Raw genomic sequence first — 22,726 nt, forward strand, 5'->3', positions numbered from 1 at the left:
TGCCCACATAATTTTATTATTATTATTATTATTATTTGACGAATCTTTTAAATTAATGTAGAATTTAGCCACCCCCTCTCTTCCCGTGGGTGTCGTAAGAGGCGACTAAGGGATAACAACGTTCCACAACCACCTTGGAACTTAAGAAGCCGACCGATGGCGGGATAACCATCCAACTGCTGGCTTTGAAATACACAGGCCGAAGACGGGCAGCAGCGTCTTCGGTGCGACAAAGCCAGTACTGCGGTCACCAACCCGCCTGCCCAGCGTGGTGACTATGGGCAAAACACATGAGTTCACGTTATTTTTGGCGTCAACTTGTGGAGGCCTATGTCCAGCAGTGGACTGTATAGGCTGTAATGATGAATCTTTTAAAAATCATGGTAACTAGGGAGCATCAGATAAAAAAAAAAAATTTTAATTGTAATTATTCATTATACGGAGTAAATACAACAATTACACATTTTTGTAATTATTGCTGAAAAACGATACTAGATTGTAAATTACGTAAAGTTACAGTAGTGGCATATCACTATTAACACGTTCAGTGCCACCGACTCGCCCTGCGTGTTTACGTTAATTTTATTCCAGTGCCGGTGACTCGCGTGGCGAGTTCAGTGTTTTTCGGTAATATTTTCAAAACGCTTCTGTATATTCTGTTCAAAATTTTTAGACTTTACTAATTACTTTACTAATTTTTTAGACTTTGAGCAGGTATAAAAGGTTAAAAAAAATATTTTTTCGAAGACAATGATTTGTTAATACGAGGTATCCCCCCCCCCCCCAGCCTGAATAACCGCTTCCATTCGATTTTTCATTGTAGAAATATTTTTTTTTACAAACACGCTGTATGCTGTCCCATTCTTCCTTGATTGCGGTTTGGAGCTCTCTTAGGCCTGTCGGCGGTGCATTTCTTGCCCTTACTCTTTTTTTTAGTTTATCCCATAAGTGCACAATAGGATAGGAAATTGCTGTTCAGAAATATTATTAATATAAAATATAACCTTAAAATTAACCACTGTATAAAAAGTTGAGAACTACTGCTTAAATTACGAAACAAATTTACCTTTTATTTTATCCTTTGAGTTTTATGCCACGTTTTTAAGTTAGAACACACTGAATAGTCCTCAAATACTTTATACTTCCCATACAAACGTTACGGAGACTAAGCCGGCCACAATAATAACAAAAGAAAATTTTTACCCTTACATAATGCCAGTGAACTCGCGTGACGAGTCCATTCAAATTATATTGCAGTGCCGGCGACTCGCTTAGCGAGTCCAACGTGAAATGTATGCGGCATTCGCGAAGACATCATGAAAATCGTAGTGGCATTGAACGTGTTAATGATTTGCAAAAAACTAGTAACACATCTTTATGTAAATTTAGTTGTTAGCGAAAAAACAGGCTATAGAATGTAAGAATGAGCCACGTGTCGTGCCCCGCAGCACCCGTCGGCGGCCGTGGTGAAGGGCGCGGGGCTGGTGGCGCGCGCGCTGGTGGAGGAGGGCGGCGGCGGCGTGGGCGCGCGCGTGCAGGCGCTGGCGCTGGCCGAGGCCGCGCTGCCGCGCCACCTGCTGCACGCGCTGTTCGCGCCCGCGCGCCTGCAGCGCCGCCACCTGGCGCGCCACCTCGTGGCGCTGTGGCTGGCCGACCACCCGCCCGCCGCCGACCTGCTGCGCCGCATCATGGTAGCCTCCGCTCTGTCGCTTCGACACCGACGGCTTCTGTCTGTCTCTGGGGACTCCCCACCGTGCCTCGGAGAGCACGTTAAGTCGTCGGTCCCGGTCGTTGTCATTAATACCTGATAGCGATCGTTACTCGTCTTAAAGAACATATCCGCCAACCCGCAGTGTAGTAGCATAGTGGATTAAGTTCCAATCCTTCTCCTACACGGAGAAAGAGGTCTGTACCCAGCAGTGAGTAGTTACAGGCTGAATGCATGCGTGCATACGAATGTTTGTCGTCATCTAGGCGTTTTCGCTTGTGTATTGTGTGTTTCCGAACCTTTGACACAGGAGTAAATACTAGTGAAGGATTGCTATTGAACTAAAACGTTTATTTATGATAGTGTAAATAAGTTTAAAAAATTTCGTAAGTTTGAATCAAAACTAATATTTTATTTCTCATTTTATTTTTGTCGGGAAATAAAAGCTCTGTATAGTACGATCACAAGTAAAATAATACTAACACATTTTAACCAAGCTTCCACCGATAGTTCCATCAGTGAACCAAAAACGAAACAATTGCACCATCAACGACAAAATTGAAGAAACTCATTCAAAAATTATAAAACAGTTAATTTCTTTCCAATAATGTAATACTCGAACTCAACAACAGAACACAATATGCAAGCTATCGTCCACGTCATACGAAGTGCCTCGGAAATAGTTTGGTAGTAGGGTGAGAATAAGCTAACGTAAGTTTCGTCCCCCGACGCAGCCGGCGGGGCTCCTGGCGTTCCTGGACAGCGGCGCGGCGCCGCCGGCCGACGCGGAGCAGGAGCGCGCGCCCGAGCGCGACAACCTGCAGCTGGCGCAGGCGGCCGCCCGCGCGCGCGCGCCGCACTGGGAGGCGCTCGAGCGGCAGGTCAAGTACGTCGAGAAGCACCTCGAGGTGAGCCGCGGGACGCCTCTAGTCCGTGTACTCTAGCTCCGACCGCTCTGGTGTAGTGGTGCAGCAGGAGCGCGCGCCCGAGCGCGACAACCTGCAGCTGGCGCAGGCGGCCGCCCGCGCGCGCGCGCCGCACTGGGAGGCGCTCGAGCGGCAGGTCAAGTACGTCGAGAAGCACCTCGAGGTGAGCCGCGGGACGCCTCTAGTCCGTGTACTCTAGCTCCGACCGCTCTGGTGTAGTGGTGCAGCAGGAGCGCGCGCCCGAGCGCGACAACCTGCAGCTGGCGCAGGCGGCCGCCCGCGCGCGCGCGCCGCACTGGGAGGCGCTCGAGCGGCAGGTCAAGTACGTCGAGAAGCACCTCGAGGTGAGCCGCGGGACGCCTCTAGTCCGTGTACTCTAGCTCCGACCGCTCTGGTGTAGTGGTGCAGCAGGAGCGCGCGCCCGAGCGCGACAACCTGCAGCTGGCGCAGGCGGCCGCCCGCGCGCGCGCGCCGCACTGGGAGGCGCTCGAGCGGCAGGTCAAGTACGTCGAGAAGCACCTCGAGGTGAGCCGCGGGACGCCTCTAGTCCGTGTACTCTAGCTCCGACCGCTCTGGTGTAGTGGTGCAGCAGGAGCGCGCGCCCGAGCGCGACAACCTGCAGCTGGCGCAGGCGGCCGCCCGCGCGCGCGCGCCGCACTGGGAGGCGCTCGAGCGGCAGGTCAAGTACGTCGAGAAGCACCTCGAGGTGAGCCGCGGGACGCCTCTAGTCCGTGTACTCTAGCTCCGACCGCTCTGGTGTAGTGGTGCAGCAGGAGCGCGCGCCCGAGCGCGACAACCTGCAGCTGGCGCAGGCGGCCGCCCGCGCGCGCGCCCCACTGGGAGGCGCTCGAGCGGCAGGTCAAGTACGTCGAGAAGCACCTCGAGGTGAGCCGCGGGACGCCTCTAGTCCGTGTACTCTAGCTCCGACCGCTCTGGTGTAGTGGTGCAGCAGGAGCGCGCGCCCGAGCGCGACAACCTGCAGCTGGCGCAGGCGGCCGCCCGCGCGCGCGCGCCGCACTGGGAGGCGCTCGAGCGGCAGGTCAAGTACGTCGAGAAGCACCTCGAGGTGAGCCGCGGGACGCCTCTAGTCCGTGTACTCTAGCTCCGACCGCTCTGGTGTAGTGGTGCAGCAGGAGCGCGCGCCCGAGCGCGACAACCTGCAGCTGGCGCAGGCGGCCGCCCGCGCGCGCGCGCCGCACTGGGAGGCGCTCGAGCGGCAGGTCAAGTACGTCGAGAAGCACCTCGAGGTGAGCCGCGGGACGCCTCTAGTCCGTGTACTCTAGCTCCGACCGCTCTGGTGTAGTGGTGCAGCAGGAGCGCGCGCCCGAGCGCGACAACCTGCAGCTGGCGCAGGCGGCCGCCCGCGCGCGCGCGCCGCACTGGGAGGCGCTCGAGCGGCAGGTCAAGTACGTCGAGAAGCACCTCGAGGTGAGCCGCGGGACGCCTCTAGTCCGTGTACTCTAGCTCCGACCGCTCTGGTGTAGTGGTGCAGCAGGAGCGCGCGCCCGAGCGCGACAACCTGCAGCTGGCGCAGGCGGCCGCCCGCGCGCGCGCGCCGCACTGGGAGGCGCTCGAGCGGCAGGTCAAGTACGTCGAGAAGCACCTCGAGGTGAGCCGCGGGACGCCTCTAGTCCGTGTACTCTAGCTCCGACCGCTCTGGTGTAGTGGTGCAGCAGGAGCGCGCGCCCGAGCGCGACAACCTGCAGCTGGCGCAGGCGGCCGCCCGCGCGCGCGCGCCGCACTGGGAGGCGCTCGAGCGGCAGGTCAAGTACGTCGAGAAGCACCTCGAGGTGAGCCGCGGGACGCCTCTCTGGTCCGTGTACTCTAGCTACGACCGCTCTGGTGTAATGGTGCAGCAGGAGCGCGCGAGCAAATAGTTAAAGCCAATCTATCGTTTTGTTTATTTCTCAGTAATTACGACCGATTTTTTTACCTTCATATACTTCTATATTATAGTCTATTATGGATTAAAGAAAAATTTATTCATCGTTTTCAATCAATTTGTAGGTAAGCTGAGTGAAAGCGATAAGTCACACAATAATAATTCGTCTATGTATACAGATTTTTTACAATATATGAACGGCTTATTATAAAACATTTCTTGACTTGTTAATACTTGCGATACTAATGGTATATGAAATACAAAAGTATTGTTTGACAGCTTCGTCAAGAAATTTTAAATTTCGAACATATTTATAAAGTAGAGCATAGTATGAGTGATGTAACGCGTGGGTACGTTCCAGCACTACGCCTCGCTGGCCATGCAGCACTGGGCACAGCGCACGCGCGGCGCGGAGCCGCGCAAGGAGCTCCGCGACCGGCCCGTGGTGCTGCGGCGACGTCGAGAGCGAGTCAAGTCCACCGCCAACTGGCCCATGTTCTACTACCAGTTCCATCGTGACCACGCGCTGCCCAATCTCATATGGAACCACACTGTATGTCGCGTTCACATTGTATCTCTTCTACTGTACTCGACGACAAATGACTACTCTGTCTAGTGACACAATATGATTATATTGTATCAATATTTTTAATTTTTCATTTAATTTTCACTGAATTGCCTTGCGAAAACATACATAACCCTAACTTATTACTTGTTATGGTCGAAGTTATTAAAATGGCGTTATAAAAATGCCTGCGTAGTTTGAAAATGCCCAATATACTCGACCTGGTATAAGTCATAATGGACCTAATGCGTGGGCTTAGTGAAGAATGCTTGAATTTATCCATAACAAATATATTTGATCCATAACACGTACATATACGAAAATGACGATCCCAGAACTCAACTAATAAAATAGCAAATGAAGTCAGATAGTTTAACAAACAAGATGGTAATAGTTATAAAGCATTGAGTAACAGAAGGAGAGGAGATAACAGAACGTAACGTGTGCGTGTGTGTGGACAGTAATAAAGTGGGGGATATAACAGAATTTATATGTGATACAATTTTAAAACTAGGTTGGTAGACAAGGGTACGGCTCACCTGATGGTAAGCGATTACCGTAGATTATAGACGTAGACGTAGTGTTGCTGACCCTAACCTTCTTGGGGTTTGCCTCCCAAGCTCTGATACTCTTACTCACCACTCTTACTCACCACAGGATCACAACACTGCTTGATAGCAGTATTATTTAGCGGTGATCTTCTGTAAGGTCTAGGAACTTCCTCAGTCGGGTTGCTCCAGATTTTGTCCAGGATATTTCCTGCTGTGCCATACTGCAGTCAGATAATGTCTCTGATGTCTGTGTGTGTGTGTGCGCAGACGCGTGAGGAGCTTCGCGCGGCGCTGGAAAACGAATTGCGCGCGTTCGCGTCGGACCGCGAAGTGGCGGGCGGAGCCCTCACTTCCTGGAACCACGCCGAGCTGGAGGTGCACTACCAGTGCCTGCAGAACGAGGTCAAGATCGGCGACTACTATCTGCGCATCCTGCTGGAGCAGCGTGACAATGACGACAGTCCTATCCGCAAATCGTGAGTATCACTATCCGTTCGCATTTTGCCGTATCTGTCTGTTTCTGACATAGCGACGAATGTAACATGAGGTCCTTATTGAGGTAATTATGTCAATTAGTAAAATCGAAATATTGCTATCAAAGCAATAATAATAATTTATTACTCCTTTTTTTTAGAGTTAGATCAACATTTTTAAGCTATCAAATGGCATCTTTCAGGTACGAATTTTTCAACGATCTGTATCATCGATTTTTGTCAACACCTAAAGTGGAAATGAAATGCATGTGTTTGCAAGCTATGTCTATCGTCTACGGGCGCTACTATGAAGACATCGGCCCCTTTGCCGACACCAAATATATCGTCCAAATGTTGGACAGGGTATGAATATTTATTATATTATAAATAAAATTTGATGGTCTTAATTATTACGTTTTTCTAAATATAATTGTTTTTCAGACATGTGACAGAATGGAGAGAGACAGACTTGTACAGTTTTTATCAAAACTTATTCTACATCGGAAGAATGTCAGTGAAATATTGGAATGGAATGGTATAAGGTTAGAGATGTTTATTTGAATAAAAATATTATCAATTTGGACTTTATATACACTTAAGTTAATATATATGTTCAGTTCGCACTAAATATCTTAATGTGTCGACGCATACAAGTGTCGGTACATTTTATTACTTAAGCTTTTATTTCGCATATTCAAAACATTTAATAAATATTTTGTCTAACAAACAATGCTTAAGAACCATTTCACAAAAATCGGTAACAATCCGCGAAATTATAATATTTTGACGACGTTAATCTCAGTATTGGATGCAATAATGTAATTTATATTTTGAAATATAATAGAGCCACCTCTGTTGTAGTAACATAATGAATCAGAATTTTGATTTGTATTGTGTGTACAAAATTATTAACCTTTTCATGAGCCGCCTCCCTGGGTAAACGATCGAAATTTATACTTTGAAGTTCTATTTTTCAATAACGTCTACCTTAAAACTGTAAAAAAAATATGGTAATATGTGGAATATGTTTTTATTGATAAATAATGGAGATTTTTTTCCCATTTGTATCTCCGTTAATCGGAAATAAAATTTCAAAGCTACAAATATTTTCCTAATAAGTACAATTTTAAAAGCGATATTTTTCTTAGGAAACAAAGAAATTTTAAAAAACTATCTATACCAAACTAAACTTACATCATTTCGGAACATAAAAAATATTAAAAAGATAGTACTCGTATACCACGCATTTTGATGCGTGGTATACGAGTAGATCAGTCGAACGCCAGCGCTCTTAGAGGTAAGATCCACATCAAATTCTGCGCCGCCGTCTCTTTCGCTCACACGCGTCAAGCGACTGTTGTTATAGTGTGATAAACCGCATTTGATAGGTACTTTCATAAAAATAAAAAAAAATATATGCGAAAATTACTGTAAAATAATATAATGATAATTTCTGTAAACAAATGTATAAATTAATTTTTTTTTTTCACATTATCAATACAAATAGGCATTTCAATCTGTTTGTCTTGTTATTTGTTGATAAATATGTTTGGCGCTGTTATTGAGTTTATACAAAAATTAAAGCCGGAAAAATTTGATGGTCTACTTGCATCCAAAAATATGCAACTCACTTTCACAGTCCGATTTCTGGAGTTTAATATAATGCTATTTTATTTATATCGTAAATATTCGATTCATTATAACAATAAAAAATCAATTTAATGAAGCAATTTAAGGAAAAAAAAATTGTTTCATAAATTTGATTTTTTATTTTTATTTTAAATTTATTGACTGCTGTTATACTTGAAATTTTTAACAAATTAATTATGCAACAACATTTTATAACATAGTTATTAATTTTTATTATACATTAGAAAAAGATCAAGATGTTTTTTTGGTTGTCACACTATACCAAGTAGCACAAAGATTGCGCAGCTCGTAAGACTCGAGCGATGCGACCAAATTTACTAACATCTTTTTTGCTCCCCCGAGTCGATTAAAATTTTAAAGCAGTTTGATGTTTATACAGGTACATACATTGAAAAGTAGACTTGGATGGTCAAATCTAAAACTATAGGCAAAATAGTAGAATGTATATTCTCGAGATTTTGATAAAAAATTTAAATTTAAATTTTTATCAAAATCTCGAGAATACATTCTAATATTTTGCCTATTTATCGATCTATATAGAATTTCATATTTTCTACAACTTTGTTTTGTCTTTGTCGATTTGAAAAATCCATCAAGTATATTTGAACTTGAACAGAGACAGATTATATTCAGGATACTCGTGGACCTCATGACGCTGGCGCACTTGCACACGTCGCGAGCGATGGTGCCGGCGCAGAGCAACGTGATCGAGGGCCCCGCGCAGAGCAGCGAAGGCGACCGCGAGTGGTACTACAACGTGGAGCAGGGCGACAAGGTGCAGAGGAAGGGCCCCGTCAGCTTCCAGCAGGTGACACACGACTGTCATTACTTCAGTCTATCGCAATCCACTACTGGACATAGGCCTCCACAAGTTCGCAACCGAAATGGCGTTAACTCATGTGTGTTTTACCCATAGTCGCCATGCTGAAAGGCGGGCGACACACGACTATATATTATTGTAAAATATGTGCCACGAAAATGTCAGCTAGAACCATGCTCTCATGCTAGACGTGATTCGAATGAGCTAATGGGCGCTCTTACCGCAGTTGAAGGAGTGCTACAAGAGCGGCGAGATCAACAACAAGACGAAGTGCTGGGCCAATAGCATGGAGGGCTGGCGCGCCCTGGGCAGCGTGCCGCAGCTGCGCTGGAGCCTGGCGGCGCGCGGCTCGCCCGCGCTCACCGAGACCGAGCTGGCTGCCACCGTGCTGGACTTGCTCATCGCCTGCGCGCGCTACTACCCCAGCAGGTGCGTCCCCCACACGCGCACACTGGCGCACTGCTCTCTCGCTAGGGCCGGAGCCCGCGCTCACCGAGACCGAGCTGGCTGCCACCGTGCTGGACTTGCTCATCGCCTGCGCGCGCTACTACCCCAGCAGGTGCGTCCCCCACACGCGCACACTGGCGCACTGCTCTCTCGCTAGGGCCGGAGCCCGCGCTCACCGAGACCGAGCTGGCTGCCACCGTGCTGGACTTGCTCATCGCCTGCGCGCGCTACTACCCCAGCAGGTGCGTCCCCCACACGCGCACACTGGCGCACTGCTCTCTCGCTAGGGCCGGAGCCCGCGCTCACCGAGACCGAGCTGGCTGCCACCGTGCTGGACTTGCTCATCGCCTGCGCGCGCTACTACCCCAGCAGGTGCGTCCCCCACACGCGCACACTGGCGCACTGCTCTCTCGCTAGGGCCGGAGCCCGCGCTCACCGAGACCGAGCTGGCTGCCACCGTGCTGGACTTGCTCATCGCCTGCGCGCGCTACTACCCCAGCAGGTGCGTCCCCCACACGCGCACACTGGCGCACTGCTCTCTCGCTAGGGCCGGAGCCCGCGCTCACCGAGACCGAGCTGGCTGCCACCGTGCTGGACTTGCTCATCGCCTGCGCGCGCTACTACCCCAGCAGGTGCGTCCCCCACACGCGCACACTGGCGCACTGCTCTCTCGCTAGGGCCGGAGCCCGCGCTCACCGAGACCGAGCTGGCTGCCACCGTGCTGGACTTGCTCATCGCCTGCGCGCGCTACTACCCCAGCAGGTGCGTCCCCCACACGCGCACACTGGCGCACTGCTCTCTCGCTAGGGCCGGAGCCCGCGCTCACCGAGACCGAGCTGGCTGCCACCGTGCTGGACTTGCTCATCGCCTGCGCGCGCTACTACCCCAGCAGGTGCGTCCCCCACACGCGCACACTGGCGCACTGCTCTCTCGCTAGGGCCGGAGCCCGCGCTCACCGAGACCGAGCTGGCTGCCACCGTGCTGGACTTGCTCATCGCCTGCGCGCGCTACTACCCCAGCAGGTGCGTCCCCCACACGCGCACACTGGCGCACTGCTCTCTCGCTAGGGCCGGAGCCCGCGCTCACCGAGACCGAGCTGGCTGCCACCGTGCTGGACTTGCTCATCGCCTGCGCGCGCTACTACCCCAGCAGGTGCGTCCCCCACACGCGCACACTGGCGCACTGCTCTCTCGCTAGGGCCGGAGCCCGCGCTCACCGAGACCGAGCTGGCTGCCACCGTGCTGGACTTGCTCATCGCCTGCGCGCGCTACTACCCCAGCAGGTGCGTCCCCCACACGCGCACACTGGCGCACTGCTCTCTCGCTAGGGCCGGAGCCCGCGCTCACCGAGACCGAGCTGGCTGCCACCGTGCTGGACTTGCTCATCGCCTGCGCGCGCTACTACCCCAGCAGGTGCGTCCCCCACACGCGCACACTGGCGCACTGCTCTCTCGCTAGGGCCGGAGCCCGCGCTCACCGAGACCGAGCTGGCTGCCACCGTGCTGGACTTGCTCATCGCCTGCGCGCGCTACTACCCCAGCAGGTGCGTCCCCCACACGCGCACACTGGCGCACTGCTCTCTCGCTAGGGCCGGAGCCCGCGCTCACCGAGACCGAGCTGGCTGCCACCGTGCTGGACTTGCTCATCGCCTGCGCGCGCTACTACCCCAGCAGGTGCGTCCCCCACACGCGCTCACTGGCGCACTGCTCTCTCGCTAGGGCCGGAGCCCGCGCTCACCGAGACCGAGCTGGCTGCCACCGTGCTGGACTTGCTCATCGCCTGCGCGCGCTACTACCCCAGCAGGTGCGTCCCCCACACGCGCACACTGGCGCACTGCTCTCTCGCTAGGGCCGGAGCCCGCGCTCACCGAGACCGAGCTGGCTGCCACCGTGCTGGACTTGCTCATCGCCTGCGCGCGCTACTACCCCAGCAGGTGCGTCCCCCACACGCGCACACTGGCGCACTGCTCTCTCGCTAGGGCCGGAGCCCGCGCTCACCGAGACCGAGCTGGCTGCCACCGTGCTGGACTTGCTCATCGCCTGCGCGCGCTACTACCCCAGCAGGTGCGTCCCCCACACGCGCACACTGGCGCACTGCTCTCTCGCTAGGGCCGGAGCCCGCGCTCACCGAGACCGAGCTGGCTGCCACCGTGCTGGACTTGCTCATCGCCTGCGCGCGCTACTACCCCAGCAGGTGCGTCCCCCACACGCGCACACTGGCGCACTGCTCTCTCGCTAGGGCCGGAGCCCGCGCTCACCGAGACCGAGCTGGCTGCCACCGTGCTGGACTTGCTCATCGCCTGCGCGCGCTACTACCCCAGCAGGTGCGTCCCCCACACGCGCACACTGGCGCACTGCTCTCTCGCTAGGGCCGGAGCCCGCGCTCACCGAGACCGAGCTGGCTGCCACCGTGCTGGACTTGCTCATCGCCTGCGCGCGCTACTACCCCAGCAGGTGCGTCCCCCACACGCGCACACTGGCGCACTGCTCTCTCGCTAGGGCCGGAGCCCGCGCTCACCGAGACCGAGCTGGCTGCCACCGTGCTGGACTTGCTCATCGCCTGCGCGCGCTACTACCCCAGCAGGTGCGTCCCCCACACGCGCACACTGGCGCACTGCTCTCTCGCTAGGGCCGGAGCCAGCGCTCGCCGGGCTCAGCTCTCCGCCACCTTGCTGGACCTGCCTGCGCGCCACTACCCTTAGCAGGTCTGTTATTTGACAGTTTGACATTTAGACAGTCTTGCAACTATACTTTTATTATTTTAATAGGAGAAAAGAATGAAACTCACATTTGTTGGTTTCTTGTAAAACAAAAATCTTTGACTAGAACAAGTATTTGTAGGTGTTTTTTTGTTACAGAGATGAAGAAGATGCAGTAATAAGACCGCTTCCTCGAGTAAAGAGATTTTTGTCTGAGCCTGCTTGTCTAGCGCATGTAGTTCAACTACTGTTGACTTTTGACCCCATACTTGTTGAAAAGGTTTGTATCACATGTAAAAATACATTGGCTTTATTTAAATTAAATATTAAATATTTTTGTTGTCTTCATGTTTTAGGTAGCAACATTACTTTATGAAATAATGCAAGATAATCCAGAAATATCTAAATTGTACTTGACCGGTGTCTTTTACTTTATGCTCCTGTATACTGGTTCTAATTTATTACCGATCGCGAGGTTCTTGCGACTTACACACATGAAACAAGCATTTCGAGCTGATCAGGTAAGTGTATCATTAATTTGTTATGACTAATAACATTTACATGATGCCAACGGAAATGTATATTTTGTTTGGTTTTTCTTTTCTCACATACTCAACCAATTTTATATTTTTACTGTCATAAAATGTTCCTAACACTATCCGCCTGCCCTCCTACATTTTAGTTTCAAATTTTATCCATTCTTGTCACTCCACACAGTCATGCATTTTAATATGTGCAGAATCTTGACTAATATTTCACTACTATTTTCTTTCCTATTTATTACGGTTTAGCAGCATAATGTGTAGTCATTGTTTAATTGTTTCACTTCCTAACCGCTTTTCTATGCCTTGACCTATATCCAAAGTTCTCTGGAAGAAATCGCTCTTTTAGCGATAAGATCGCCTTTCTAGATTTTACTCTAATTGTACTACTTTGTTTGTTATTATTTTTTTGTATCTTTTAATGGTGTACAATAATGAAAATATTATTATTATTTCAGAGCAGTTCCGATATCATGCAGCAATCTATCTTAGGCCAATTACTCCCAGAGGCTATGGTATGCTATTTGGAGAATCACGGCGCGGAAAAATTTGCGCAAATCTTCCTTGGTGAATGGGACACACCAGAGGCCATATGGAATTCTGAAATGAGGTTCGAAACAGTATTTCAATTTTTATTTTTAGTCTAACAGTTCGAGATGAAGAGCATGCTTGGTTCCTTACACGACTATGTTTGGTTTGCTTTAATTTGTGCATTTAATATTTTGCCTAAGTCTTAACGATCTAAGCCCGATTTCTGCCTCCAGACGCATGCTGATAATGAAGGTGTCGGCGCACATCGGCGAGTTCACGCCGCGCCTGCGCGCGCACATCGCGGCGCGCTACCCCTACCTCGCCATCCCCGCTGTGTGCTACCCGCAGCTGGCGCACGAGCTGTTCTGCAACATGTTCTACCTGCGCCACCTGTGCGACACGCAGCGCTTCCCCGACTGGCCCATACCCGACCCGGTCAGTTCACTCTACTGTTCTTCTTCTGGCACCTAAACTTTGTACTTACTCAGTTTGATATTTGAAAAGTTATTTTATAATTTTTATTTGAATTTTTTTTCAAGTAACAGTGTCCAGTTAAAAAAGTGAATCTGAAAAAATTATTATAACAGGTATCTCTACAAGAAACGCGTGTGTGTGAAAGTGAAAACACTGTCAACAAAATTTAATATTAATTAAATTATAATTTTTAATTTGATTGAAATTTCATATTTGATAAGAAATATGCGTTATGCAATGTTATTAAATATATATCTACCAATGTGTCTTTATCTAACAATAGGCGTATTCGTTTGTATTAATCCGTTAGTGTACGTGTGCGTGCAGGTAGGTCTGCTGAAGGACGTGCTGGAGGCGTGGCGGCGCGAGGTGGACAAGAAGCCGGCGTCCATGACGGCGGAGCAGGCGTTCGCGGCGCTCGGCCTGGAGCCCGGCCAGGACGAGGCGGCCGTGCGCAAGGCCTACTACCGCCTCGCGCAGCAGTACCACCCCGACAAGAACCCCGACGGCAGGGTGAGCGTTACTCGCTGTTACTGTGCTGTGAACCACAACTATAGGTGTCGACTTTGTAACCTGCACGTGGGAATTTATGAACATTTCGTGGTTGTTAAAACTGAATATTCATTGGATTGGGTCTTTGCATATTTTTTTGTTCATGAATTCAGATTAGATACTAATCTCCTACCAGCTTTCGACGATCACCACTATATAACATGATTACTTTTTTGGCTGTAATAGTTGTACATAATTACCAAATTTATTGCTTGCATAATTTATTATCGTTATTATTATCTGTTTTTAGGATCGTTTCGAGGCTGTGAATCAAGCGTACGAGTTCCTCTGTAGTCGAAACGTCTGGAGTGGCGATGGGCCTAATACTAATAATATTTTGCTCATACTTCGTACTCAGACAATATTATTCCAGAGATATTCCGAAGGTAAGCAGTCGTAGAGCAACTCCTGGCCTACCTTAAAGCGCTATGGCTCCACGCTACGATACGGAGCAGTCCGGCTAACGGCGTGCGTGTGCGTGTGCGCAGTGCTGGCGCCGTACAAGTACGCGGGCTACGGCGCGCTGCTGCGCACGGCGCGGCTGGAGGCGGAGGCGGAGGCGCTGTTCGCGCGCGACGCGGCGCTGCTGCCCGCCGCCTGCGAGCTGGCGCACGCCACGCTCGCCTGCTCCGCGCTCAACGCCGAGGAGCTGTGCCGCGAGCGCGGCCTCGAGGTGGGCGCCGTGTGCGCGTACTGCGTAGCACGTTGGATTCCTATATGTTACGACGGTTTCGGTTCGGCCTCTGTGTCTTATTAGAATGAGGAACCGGTCTTTATATTAAACGGCTCAATACGCTAATGTTAAAACATGAAACATGTCATCGAATATCTAGTATTATAAACAGTAGCCGTGCGTGCGATAACGTGACCAGCCTCAGTCCGCCCGTGTGGCGTGCGCAGGTGCTGCAGGAGGCGCTGTCCCGCTGCGCGGCGGTGCTGGGCGGCAGCGCGGCGGACAGCACGGCGGCGGCGGTGTGCACGCACTGCGCGCGCTGCTTCGCGGTGGCCGCGCGCTTCCCCGCCTGCCGCGCCGCCGCCGCGCAGCTGCCGCAGCTCTGCGCGGATATCGTGCCGCTGCTGAGGCGACCGGTTAGCGATGTGATACTTACGAATTTACAATTATTATCTATCTATAATTATGTTCTTGATTCTTTCTTTAATCTTAGTTGAAGTCGCTGTTTTTGTTGACTTCCCATTCATCAGAGTGAATTTTTATTCTATCCCATAGGAACTATGGGATAGAATAATATTTTGTATAACATATTATTTTGTAACGATTTAATAACTGTTTATTTAGCTTACTTTTGAAGTAACATGAGCCTATTATAATCGCGTACTCAGGAGCTAGGCGAGACGGCGTGCGCGGGCGCGGAGGCGGCGGCGGCGCTGGCGGCGGACCGCGAGTGTCGCGCGCGTCTGGCGGCCGCGCACGTGCTGCACGCGCTGCTGCCCGCCGCGCTGCGCTACGACTACACGCTGCAGGAGTCCGGCGTGCCCAGCGACGGCGACAACAAGCAGGTACGGCCACACACGCGCTGCACGCGCTGCTGCCCGCCGCGCTGCGCTACGACTACACGCTGCAGGAGTCCGGCGTGCCCAGCGACGGCGACAACAAGCAGGTACGGCCACACACGCGCTGCACGCGCTGCTGCCCGCCGCGCTGCGCTACGACTACACGCTGCAGGAGTCCGGCGTGCCCAGCGACGGCGACAACAAGCAGGTACGGCCACACACGCGCTGCACGCGCTGCTGCCCGCCGCGCTGCGCTACGACTACACGCTGCAGGAGTCCGGCGTGCCCAGCGACGGCGACAACAAGCAGGTACGGCCACACACGCGCTGCACGCGCTGCTGCCCGCCGCGCTGCGCTACGACTACACGCTGCAGGAGTCCGGCGTGCCCAGCGACGGCGACAACAAGCAGGTACGGCCACACACGCGCTGCACGCGCTGCTGCCCGCCGCGCTGCGCTACGACTACACGCTGCAGGAGTCCGGCGTGCCCAGCGACGGCGACAACAAGCAGGTACGGCCACACACGCGCTGCACGCGCTGCTGCCCGCCGCGCTGCGCTACGACTACACGCTGCAGGAGTCCGGCGTGCCCAGCGACGGCGATAACAAGCAGGTACGGCCACACACGCGCTGCACGCGCTGCTGCCCGCCGCGCTGCGCTACGACTACACGCTGCAGGAGTCCGGCGTGCCCAGCGACGGCGACAACAAGCAGGTACGGCCACACACGCGCTGCACGCGCTGCTGCCCGCCGCGCTGCGCTACGACTACACGCTGCAGGAGTCCGGCGTGCCCAGCGACGGCGATAACAAGCAGGTACGGTCACGCACAGGACGCTCGTGGGAGAGGTACACTGCGGAACAGTACAGCATTGGTGACGCAGTACGGTGGAAGAGAAATAATTTTACAGATAATGCTGAATGAATTAGTTAAACGATTGCCAATATCATATATTGTACTCAGTACATAAGATTCTAAAAAAGATAGAAATCAAAAAAAGATAAGAAATTTGTTACTAACATACATAAACTATATACTTCTCTGTACATATTTCTTCTAGAAAAACGAACATGATACAATTCAAATTTGAAAATTGCTTGCAGGAGGTCGCCAATCGGTTAGCGAAACAATGCGTCGCCGCGCTGGCGGCGCTGTACGGGCCGCATGAGGACAGCACGGAGGATGATGAACGAATGCGTGAAGCGCTGCATGCGCTGCTCACGCCTTATCTCTGTGAGAAGTTGGCTGGCGAAGACACTCATGAGGTAGGCTCTTAGAAAATGTAGTTTAAAAAATATCATGTTAAATTTCGTTATAAAGGCACTCACTCAAACAACACAATAAGCTAGTCACACCTAAAACTTGAACTAATTATGAGAAAATAGCTAAAACATTCGAAGGAGCACAGCTATTCAATAACTTGCCAGATTATATAAAGACCACAGAGTCGGTAAATATTTTCAAAAAAAAAAAGATTTAAACTTACATGATTCACAAAATCAAAAATTTGCTCAAATATTTCTTTGTAGTCTGTTAATATTTCGTTATAAATATTTTGTTGCGGTATGTTAGTTCTTGTGAGTCCCCATCGTGCTTCAAGAACATGTTAAGCTGTCGGTCCGGGTTGTTATCATCGATATCTGTTAGCGATTCCCACTACATATTAAGAAATATATCTCCCAACCCGCAGTGGCCGGCGCCGCGTGGTGGATTAAGCCAACCAGAAGATCACGGTCTAATAATACTGCTCTTAGTAGTGTTGTGTTCCTGTTATAAGTGAGCTTCTGGTGAGGGTCAGGGGTAGGGTCGGCAACGCGCTAGAGACGCTTCTGGTGTTGCAGGAGTCCGCATCCAGTATCCGCATACGATCATGCAAAATTCTCTTGTTTGCTACCACAGTCATATCAAAGAAAACTCACCCAGTTAACGTTTTTTCAAGTTGCTGAAGACGCTGACATCTAACTGGCGCACGCCGTACCTTGTATGGGACAATAGTACCCGTGCTGAGCTTCTGGAAGCCCTACGTGCGAGACCGCCCGACGATGCCCTGGTGCCGCCCCTGCGGTACTCCGCGCACGAGGAGCTGCTGGCCGTCGGCGGCGTCTACCTCTCCATATATGATGAGATGCCGGACTACCCTATCGAGGTAGGTACCTAGTTTCTTATAGACTCTAGCTCTTTGGTGACTGATTTATAGGAACGTTTCTAAGTTTGGAATAGTCGTCTGATATCCGTTTTTCCTGGCTACCCATATAACTTGGATTATGAAGACACATTTCTTTTTATCCGTGATTGTCATTATGCGCAAATCTTTTGATATAACATGGTCACAGTTAAATTAATACTCAAATCAAATATATAAAATCCAAATTTTGTAACAATTCTAAATAGTTAAATAATATTTCAATTCCTAATATCATGGTTAAATTGGATTTATTCTATGATTCAAGAGAGATAAACTAACGCAATCGTCACTATCTCACTGGCACTCTAGACTGCACTTTTCGAGTTGAATATAATTTCATTTATTAGTGTTTTAATAATTAAAGCAACATAATAAGATATTTTTTACAGAATCCTCAACAGTTCGTCCTGGACTTGCTGAAATTTATACAAGAACAGACGCAATTAGAGATAACGGACGAGATAGCCGACCACATCACATTAGCATTGAATGCTCTGGCCAATTGTATAATAAAAAATCCAGGTGAGATCTATGGTAAATTAATTCATGTATGTAATTTGATATTTACAAACATGTTAATTTAATTACGTTTTCTAATATTTTGTTTTCTATAAGCAAAATATGAATATATTATACACACATACACATATATACACACACATGCGTATGTGTGTGTGTGTGTGTATTACATTTTCGAGTTTAAATCTAAATGCCATTTTTGAAATGAGACAGCTTCTAAGCAAATTAATCGTTTTAAATGAGGGACCAATTATCTATCACTGTATATTTTTAATGTGAGGTAGATTTTTTATTCATTTACTTTATATGAGTTTTAAGTCGAAAGTGTGTAATAAATAGGTCGGGGAAAAAGTCTTTTCGTATTTTGTAGTAAAAAGTTGCAATAAAATCTTTTTGATTGTATTGTTTTTATTGGATGGTTTTGATACCATGAAAAGGTGACATTTTAAAAATAAAATTCAAAAGTAAAAAACAGTTTCCCGCCACTTTTCTTTTGTTTTCTCTCTGCCTAAATGGGTGAATCCAACAAAGAAATCTGGTAATAGTTTTACTTTAAAAAGTGAAAAATGCGATTCAAGCCGCGAAAAAGTGTGACGTTTATGGACCTTATGCAGTATCAGTAAGAGTAGCACAAAATTGGTTTAAACGTTTTGAACGAAATGATGTCAAAGATGCATTTCGCTCTGGTCGCCCAGTTATGGATAAAGGTGACGATATTTTTTAAAAGTGTAGCTAGATCGACATTTGAGTAGTTACGATATAGCTGAAAATATGAGTTTTATCCATAAAAAAGTTATGATTCATTTAAATAATGCTGGCTATACAAAAATGTTCGATATATGGGTGCCACATGAACTCATTGAAAGAAACCTTAATGGACCATGTACCTATTTGCGATTTTCTTTCAAGACGTAATTATATCGAACTACCTATGATAAGAATGTCTGAAAGAGATCGTAATGAAAGGTCGGTCAAGTTGCACAAACTATCGCGAAACCCGCGTTGACACTCAATAAGGTGATGTCGAGTGCATAGTGCGATTGGAAGGGCATCATTTATTATGAGCTCTTATCGTCTGGCTAAACCATCGATTCGGGTTTCTATTGTCAATAGCCGATGAGATTTAAGCAAGAAATTGAATAAGCAGCCGAAATCGATCAACACTAAAGGTGTGGTTTTTAATCACGACACTACATATCCTTAGATTTCCATTTGTTTCGGTCTCTTTAGAAATCTCAAAATTAAATAAATAAATAAATATATACAATTATATTAGAAGTAAAGTAGTAAATACGTTTTGTAAAATCTTACCTTGTATTTCTACATAAATGAGAACTTTTTCTTTGACCTAATTTTATATATTTTCTGTTTCGGTATCAAAATTAAATAACCATTATTAATAAATACTACTTCACTATGAAACGTTCTCGTTCTCGTTTCAATAATCTTCGAATAAAACAAAGGATAATCACTCTCAGGCGTGGAGATCCAGTGCATCGGTCACTTCGGAGTCGTGTTCGGTCTGATGGCGGGCCGCGAGGACGCGTCGCAGGCGGCCGTGCGCGTGGCCACGGCGGCGGCGCGCTGCCGCGAGTGCGTGGACGACGTGGCGGCGGGCGCGCTGCTGGGCCTGCTGCTGCCGCTGCTGGCGCCGCCGCCGCGCGCGGACGCGCTGCGCGCGCTGGCCGCGCTGCTGCCCGCCACGCCGCTCGTGCGGGAGGCGCTCGCCAAAGGTGCCGTCAGCTGCCCTTCCTTCCGTCGTACTCGAGTCTTGTTCGACAGCTCACACACTCACACGCCCACCTTCACGGGGCAAGTACGAACGCGCGCACGAACGTTTTTGTATAAGTACGAACGCGCGCACGAACGTATTTGTATTGCATTTACGTACTTGTAAGATTTATTGATATGCAATAAAGATTACTTGAAATTTAGTCTCGGAATTTTTAGGTCTATTTATTGTTTGGATAAAACATAAAAGTCGCCGTATTTAAACATCTATAATGGCTCGTGCACACTTGTCCGCGTTGATTTTATTTAAAACAATTAAATTTTTGCGCCTACCTCGTATGTCGAGAAACAAATAAAACAAATTGTTTTAATTGTAGGTGCTGTAATATATCTACTAGATTTATTCTGCAACTGTAATATACCGGAAATACGGGAGACGGCCGTCGAACTGCTCGCTCGTATGATGGCTGATAAGCTGCACGGTCCGAAGGTGGGTTGACGTTATAACTAAAATATTAGTTAGTAATTAAGTTTTGACTAGCTCGTTGGCGCAGTTTGTAGTGACCCTGCTTTCTGCTCTGAGAGTTGTGGATTCGATTCCCACCACGAGTCTGGGTGTAATAGAAATATTTATTTATATATTTATAATAGTAATTATACTTTTTCTGTTCCTTTTAGTAGAAATCCCAAAATAAAGACAATATTTGCGTTTTTCTAAAACAAGAAATTTATTTCTATTATTACATATTTTCTATATTTACAACTTTTAGCATTTAAACTACATTATAATTACAATATTCACTTACCTAAAACAAAAAAAAAAAAAAAAAAAAACATTTAAAGCCTTTATTTAAACTAATTTTCTTACAATCTTAATGTAAAAATATTTCTGTCATCACAACAAAGTTTTATTTTTCTATCCTGACAGTAAAATAAACAAAAAGGTTCTAACTAAAAAAACAGTGACGAAATATAAAATGAGTGTTGTGTTTTCTTTACATATCTATATATGTAAGCTTGTTTATCGAAAAAAAAAAATGTAGCCATATACCAGTCGGCTGTTACCTTATAACACAAGCATTAGGTTGCTTACTTTAGGAACAGTGTTGCCGTTAGGACAATTTAGTTTGTGGCTACATCAAAGAAAAAAGTTGCCAGTTTTGTAAATAAATCACTTTCGAAATTCCGCTAGAAGTGGCTAAAGTGTGCGTTTTCCAATTACAGAGCATAATGTGACTTAGTAGAGCACAATGCTAAATTGTGCTGATGCTTAATTGGAACTTGAATTCGTTTTGAAATACACCTAAAAAAACTACGACGACTTTACTCTACTTTGAATTACTAACTGTAATATATTAGCTGTGCCCCGCGGTTTCAGACGATTTAATTTAAAAAAAATGCGTATTGCGTATGCGTAAACAATAACAACATTGCGCTCCGTTTGACATTTTGACATGAGTAGTATTGACGTTATGCAAAACAAACTAGGCTCAACAGCAATAGCAACGCGGTCCATTTTCATTCGATCGAACCTAAATTACGTTAAAGATAAACATTCATTCGGGAATCCCCCTGCCATAATGCGGACATTATTGGTGCTGCCTAAAATTAACTATGTATTTTAGTTCGGTAGTATTGGTAACGTATGGTGGTATGTATTAGTCGGTAAACTTTTAATAGTAATAAAAATATGTATGTAGTAACAATCTAAAAAGCAGCCAGAAGTGGCTAGATTTATTTGGGTGGCTAAAATGGATTGTTTTTTGGCTAAAACCGTTGAAAATCCGCTAAATCTAGCCACAAAATGGCTAAAACGGCAACACTGTTTAGGAAGAGATGACCGTGTGTGTATTGAGTAGATATTTATTTATTTATTATTTAAGTAACTAAATTATTCAATATTGTCCAAAAAACATTTGGTCCGGTCTCGGTCTTGTAAAAAAGACAAGCTTTGGTAATATTTGTGCCTGAGTTCTTCATCGGAGATATTTTTAGGCAGAAACGGCCTGTGACATTTTGACTGTATAGAGCGGTTTTAGTCACGAGTTTACTTGTGCAGGTGCGGCTCACGATTTGCCGCTACGTGCCGAGCGTGTTCGCGGAAGCCATGCGCGAGGCGGGCGCGGCGGGTGCGCTGCACGCCTTCGACGCGAGCCACGAGCACCCCGAGCTGGTGTGGGGCGACGAGCTGCGGGCCCGCGTGCGCGAGCGCCTGGCGCAGCTGCGCGACCGGTGAGCGAGGTCGCTATATGTCACGAGCACCCCGAGCTGGTGTGGGGCGACGAGCTGCGGGCCCGCGTGCGCGAGCGCCTGGCGCAGCTGCGCGACCGGTGAGCGAGGTCGCTATATGTCACGAGCACCCCGAGCTGGTGTGGGGCGACGAGCTGCGGGCCCGCGTGCGCGAGCGCCTGGCGCAGCTGCGCGACCGGTGAGCGAGGTCGCTATATGTCACGAGCACCCCGAGCTGGTGTGGGGCGACGAGCTGCGGGCCCGCGTGCGCGAGCGCCTGGCGCAGCTGCGCGACCGGTGAGCGAGGTCGCTATATGTCACGAGCACCCCGAGCTGGTGTGGGGCGACGAGCTGCGGGCCCGCGTGCGCGAGCGCCTGGCGCAGCTGCGCGACCGGTGAGCGAGGTCGCTATATGTCACGAGCACCCCGAGCTGGTGTGGGGCGACGAGCTGCGGGCCCGCGTGCGCGAGCGCCTGGCGCAGCTGCGCGACCGGTGAGCGAGGTCGCTATATGTCACGAGCACCCCGAGCTGGTGTGGGGCGACGAGCTGCGGGCCCGCGTGCGCGAGCGCCTGGCGCAGCTGCGCGACCGGTGAGCGAGGTCGCTATATGTCACGAGCACCCCGAGCTGGTGTGGGGCGACGAGCTGCGGGCCCGCGTGCGCGAGCGCCTGGCGCAGCTGCGCGACCGGTGAGCGAGGTCGCTATATGTCACGAGCACCCCGAGCTGGTGTGG

The 22,726-nt window shown here is 49.1% G+C and overlaps 1 protein-coding gene across 1 annotated transcript in view; it reads left to right on the plus strand.

The window, feature by feature from the left end:
• Nucleotides 1-22,726, plus strand: part of LOC123661760 (dnaJ homolog subfamily C member 13) — a 38,489-nt gene that overhangs the window by 8,218 nt on the left and 7,545 nt on the right. The window contains exons 10-32 of the mRNA XM_045596701.1: nt 1,449-1,691; nt 2,443-2,616; nt 4,878-5,069; nt 5,900-6,108; nt 6,309-6,468; nt 6,547-6,647; nt 8,389-8,563; nt 8,802-9,004; nt 11,879-11,999; nt 12,076-12,240; nt 12,720-12,871; nt 13,026-13,227; nt 13,594-13,779; nt 14,069-14,204; nt 14,307-14,491; nt 14,719-14,907; nt 15,160-15,336; nt 16,432-16,593; nt 17,268-17,474; nt 17,903-18,035; nt 19,511-19,765; nt 20,141-20,253; nt 21,823-21,995. Coding sequence (XP_045452657.1) covers nt 1,449-1,691; nt 2,443-2,616; nt 4,878-5,069; nt 5,900-6,108; nt 6,309-6,468; nt 6,547-6,647; nt 8,389-8,563; nt 8,802-9,004; nt 11,879-11,999; nt 12,076-12,240; nt 12,720-12,871; nt 13,026-13,227; nt 13,594-13,779; nt 14,069-14,204; nt 14,307-14,491; nt 14,719-14,907; nt 15,160-15,336; nt 16,432-16,593; nt 17,268-17,474; nt 17,903-18,035; nt 19,511-19,765; nt 20,141-20,253; nt 21,823-21,995 — 4,013 coding nt within the window. The remainder of the gene's footprint in view (nt 1-1,448; nt 1,692-2,442; nt 2,617-4,877; nt 5,070-5,899; nt 6,109-6,308; nt 6,469-6,546; nt 6,648-8,388; nt 8,564-8,801; nt 9,005-11,878; nt 12,000-12,075; nt 12,241-12,719; nt 12,872-13,025; nt 13,228-13,593; nt 13,780-14,068; nt 14,205-14,306; nt 14,492-14,718; nt 14,908-15,159; nt 15,337-16,431; nt 16,594-17,267; nt 17,475-17,902; nt 18,036-19,510; nt 19,766-20,140; nt 20,254-21,822; nt 21,996-22,726) is intronic.

This window comes from Melitaea cinxia, chromosome 17, assembly GCF_905220565.1.
Source record: "Melitaea cinxia chromosome 17, ilMelCinx1.1, whole genome shotgun sequence".
NCBI lineage: Eukaryota > Metazoa > Arthropoda > Insecta > Lepidoptera > Nymphalidae > Melitaea > Melitaea cinxia.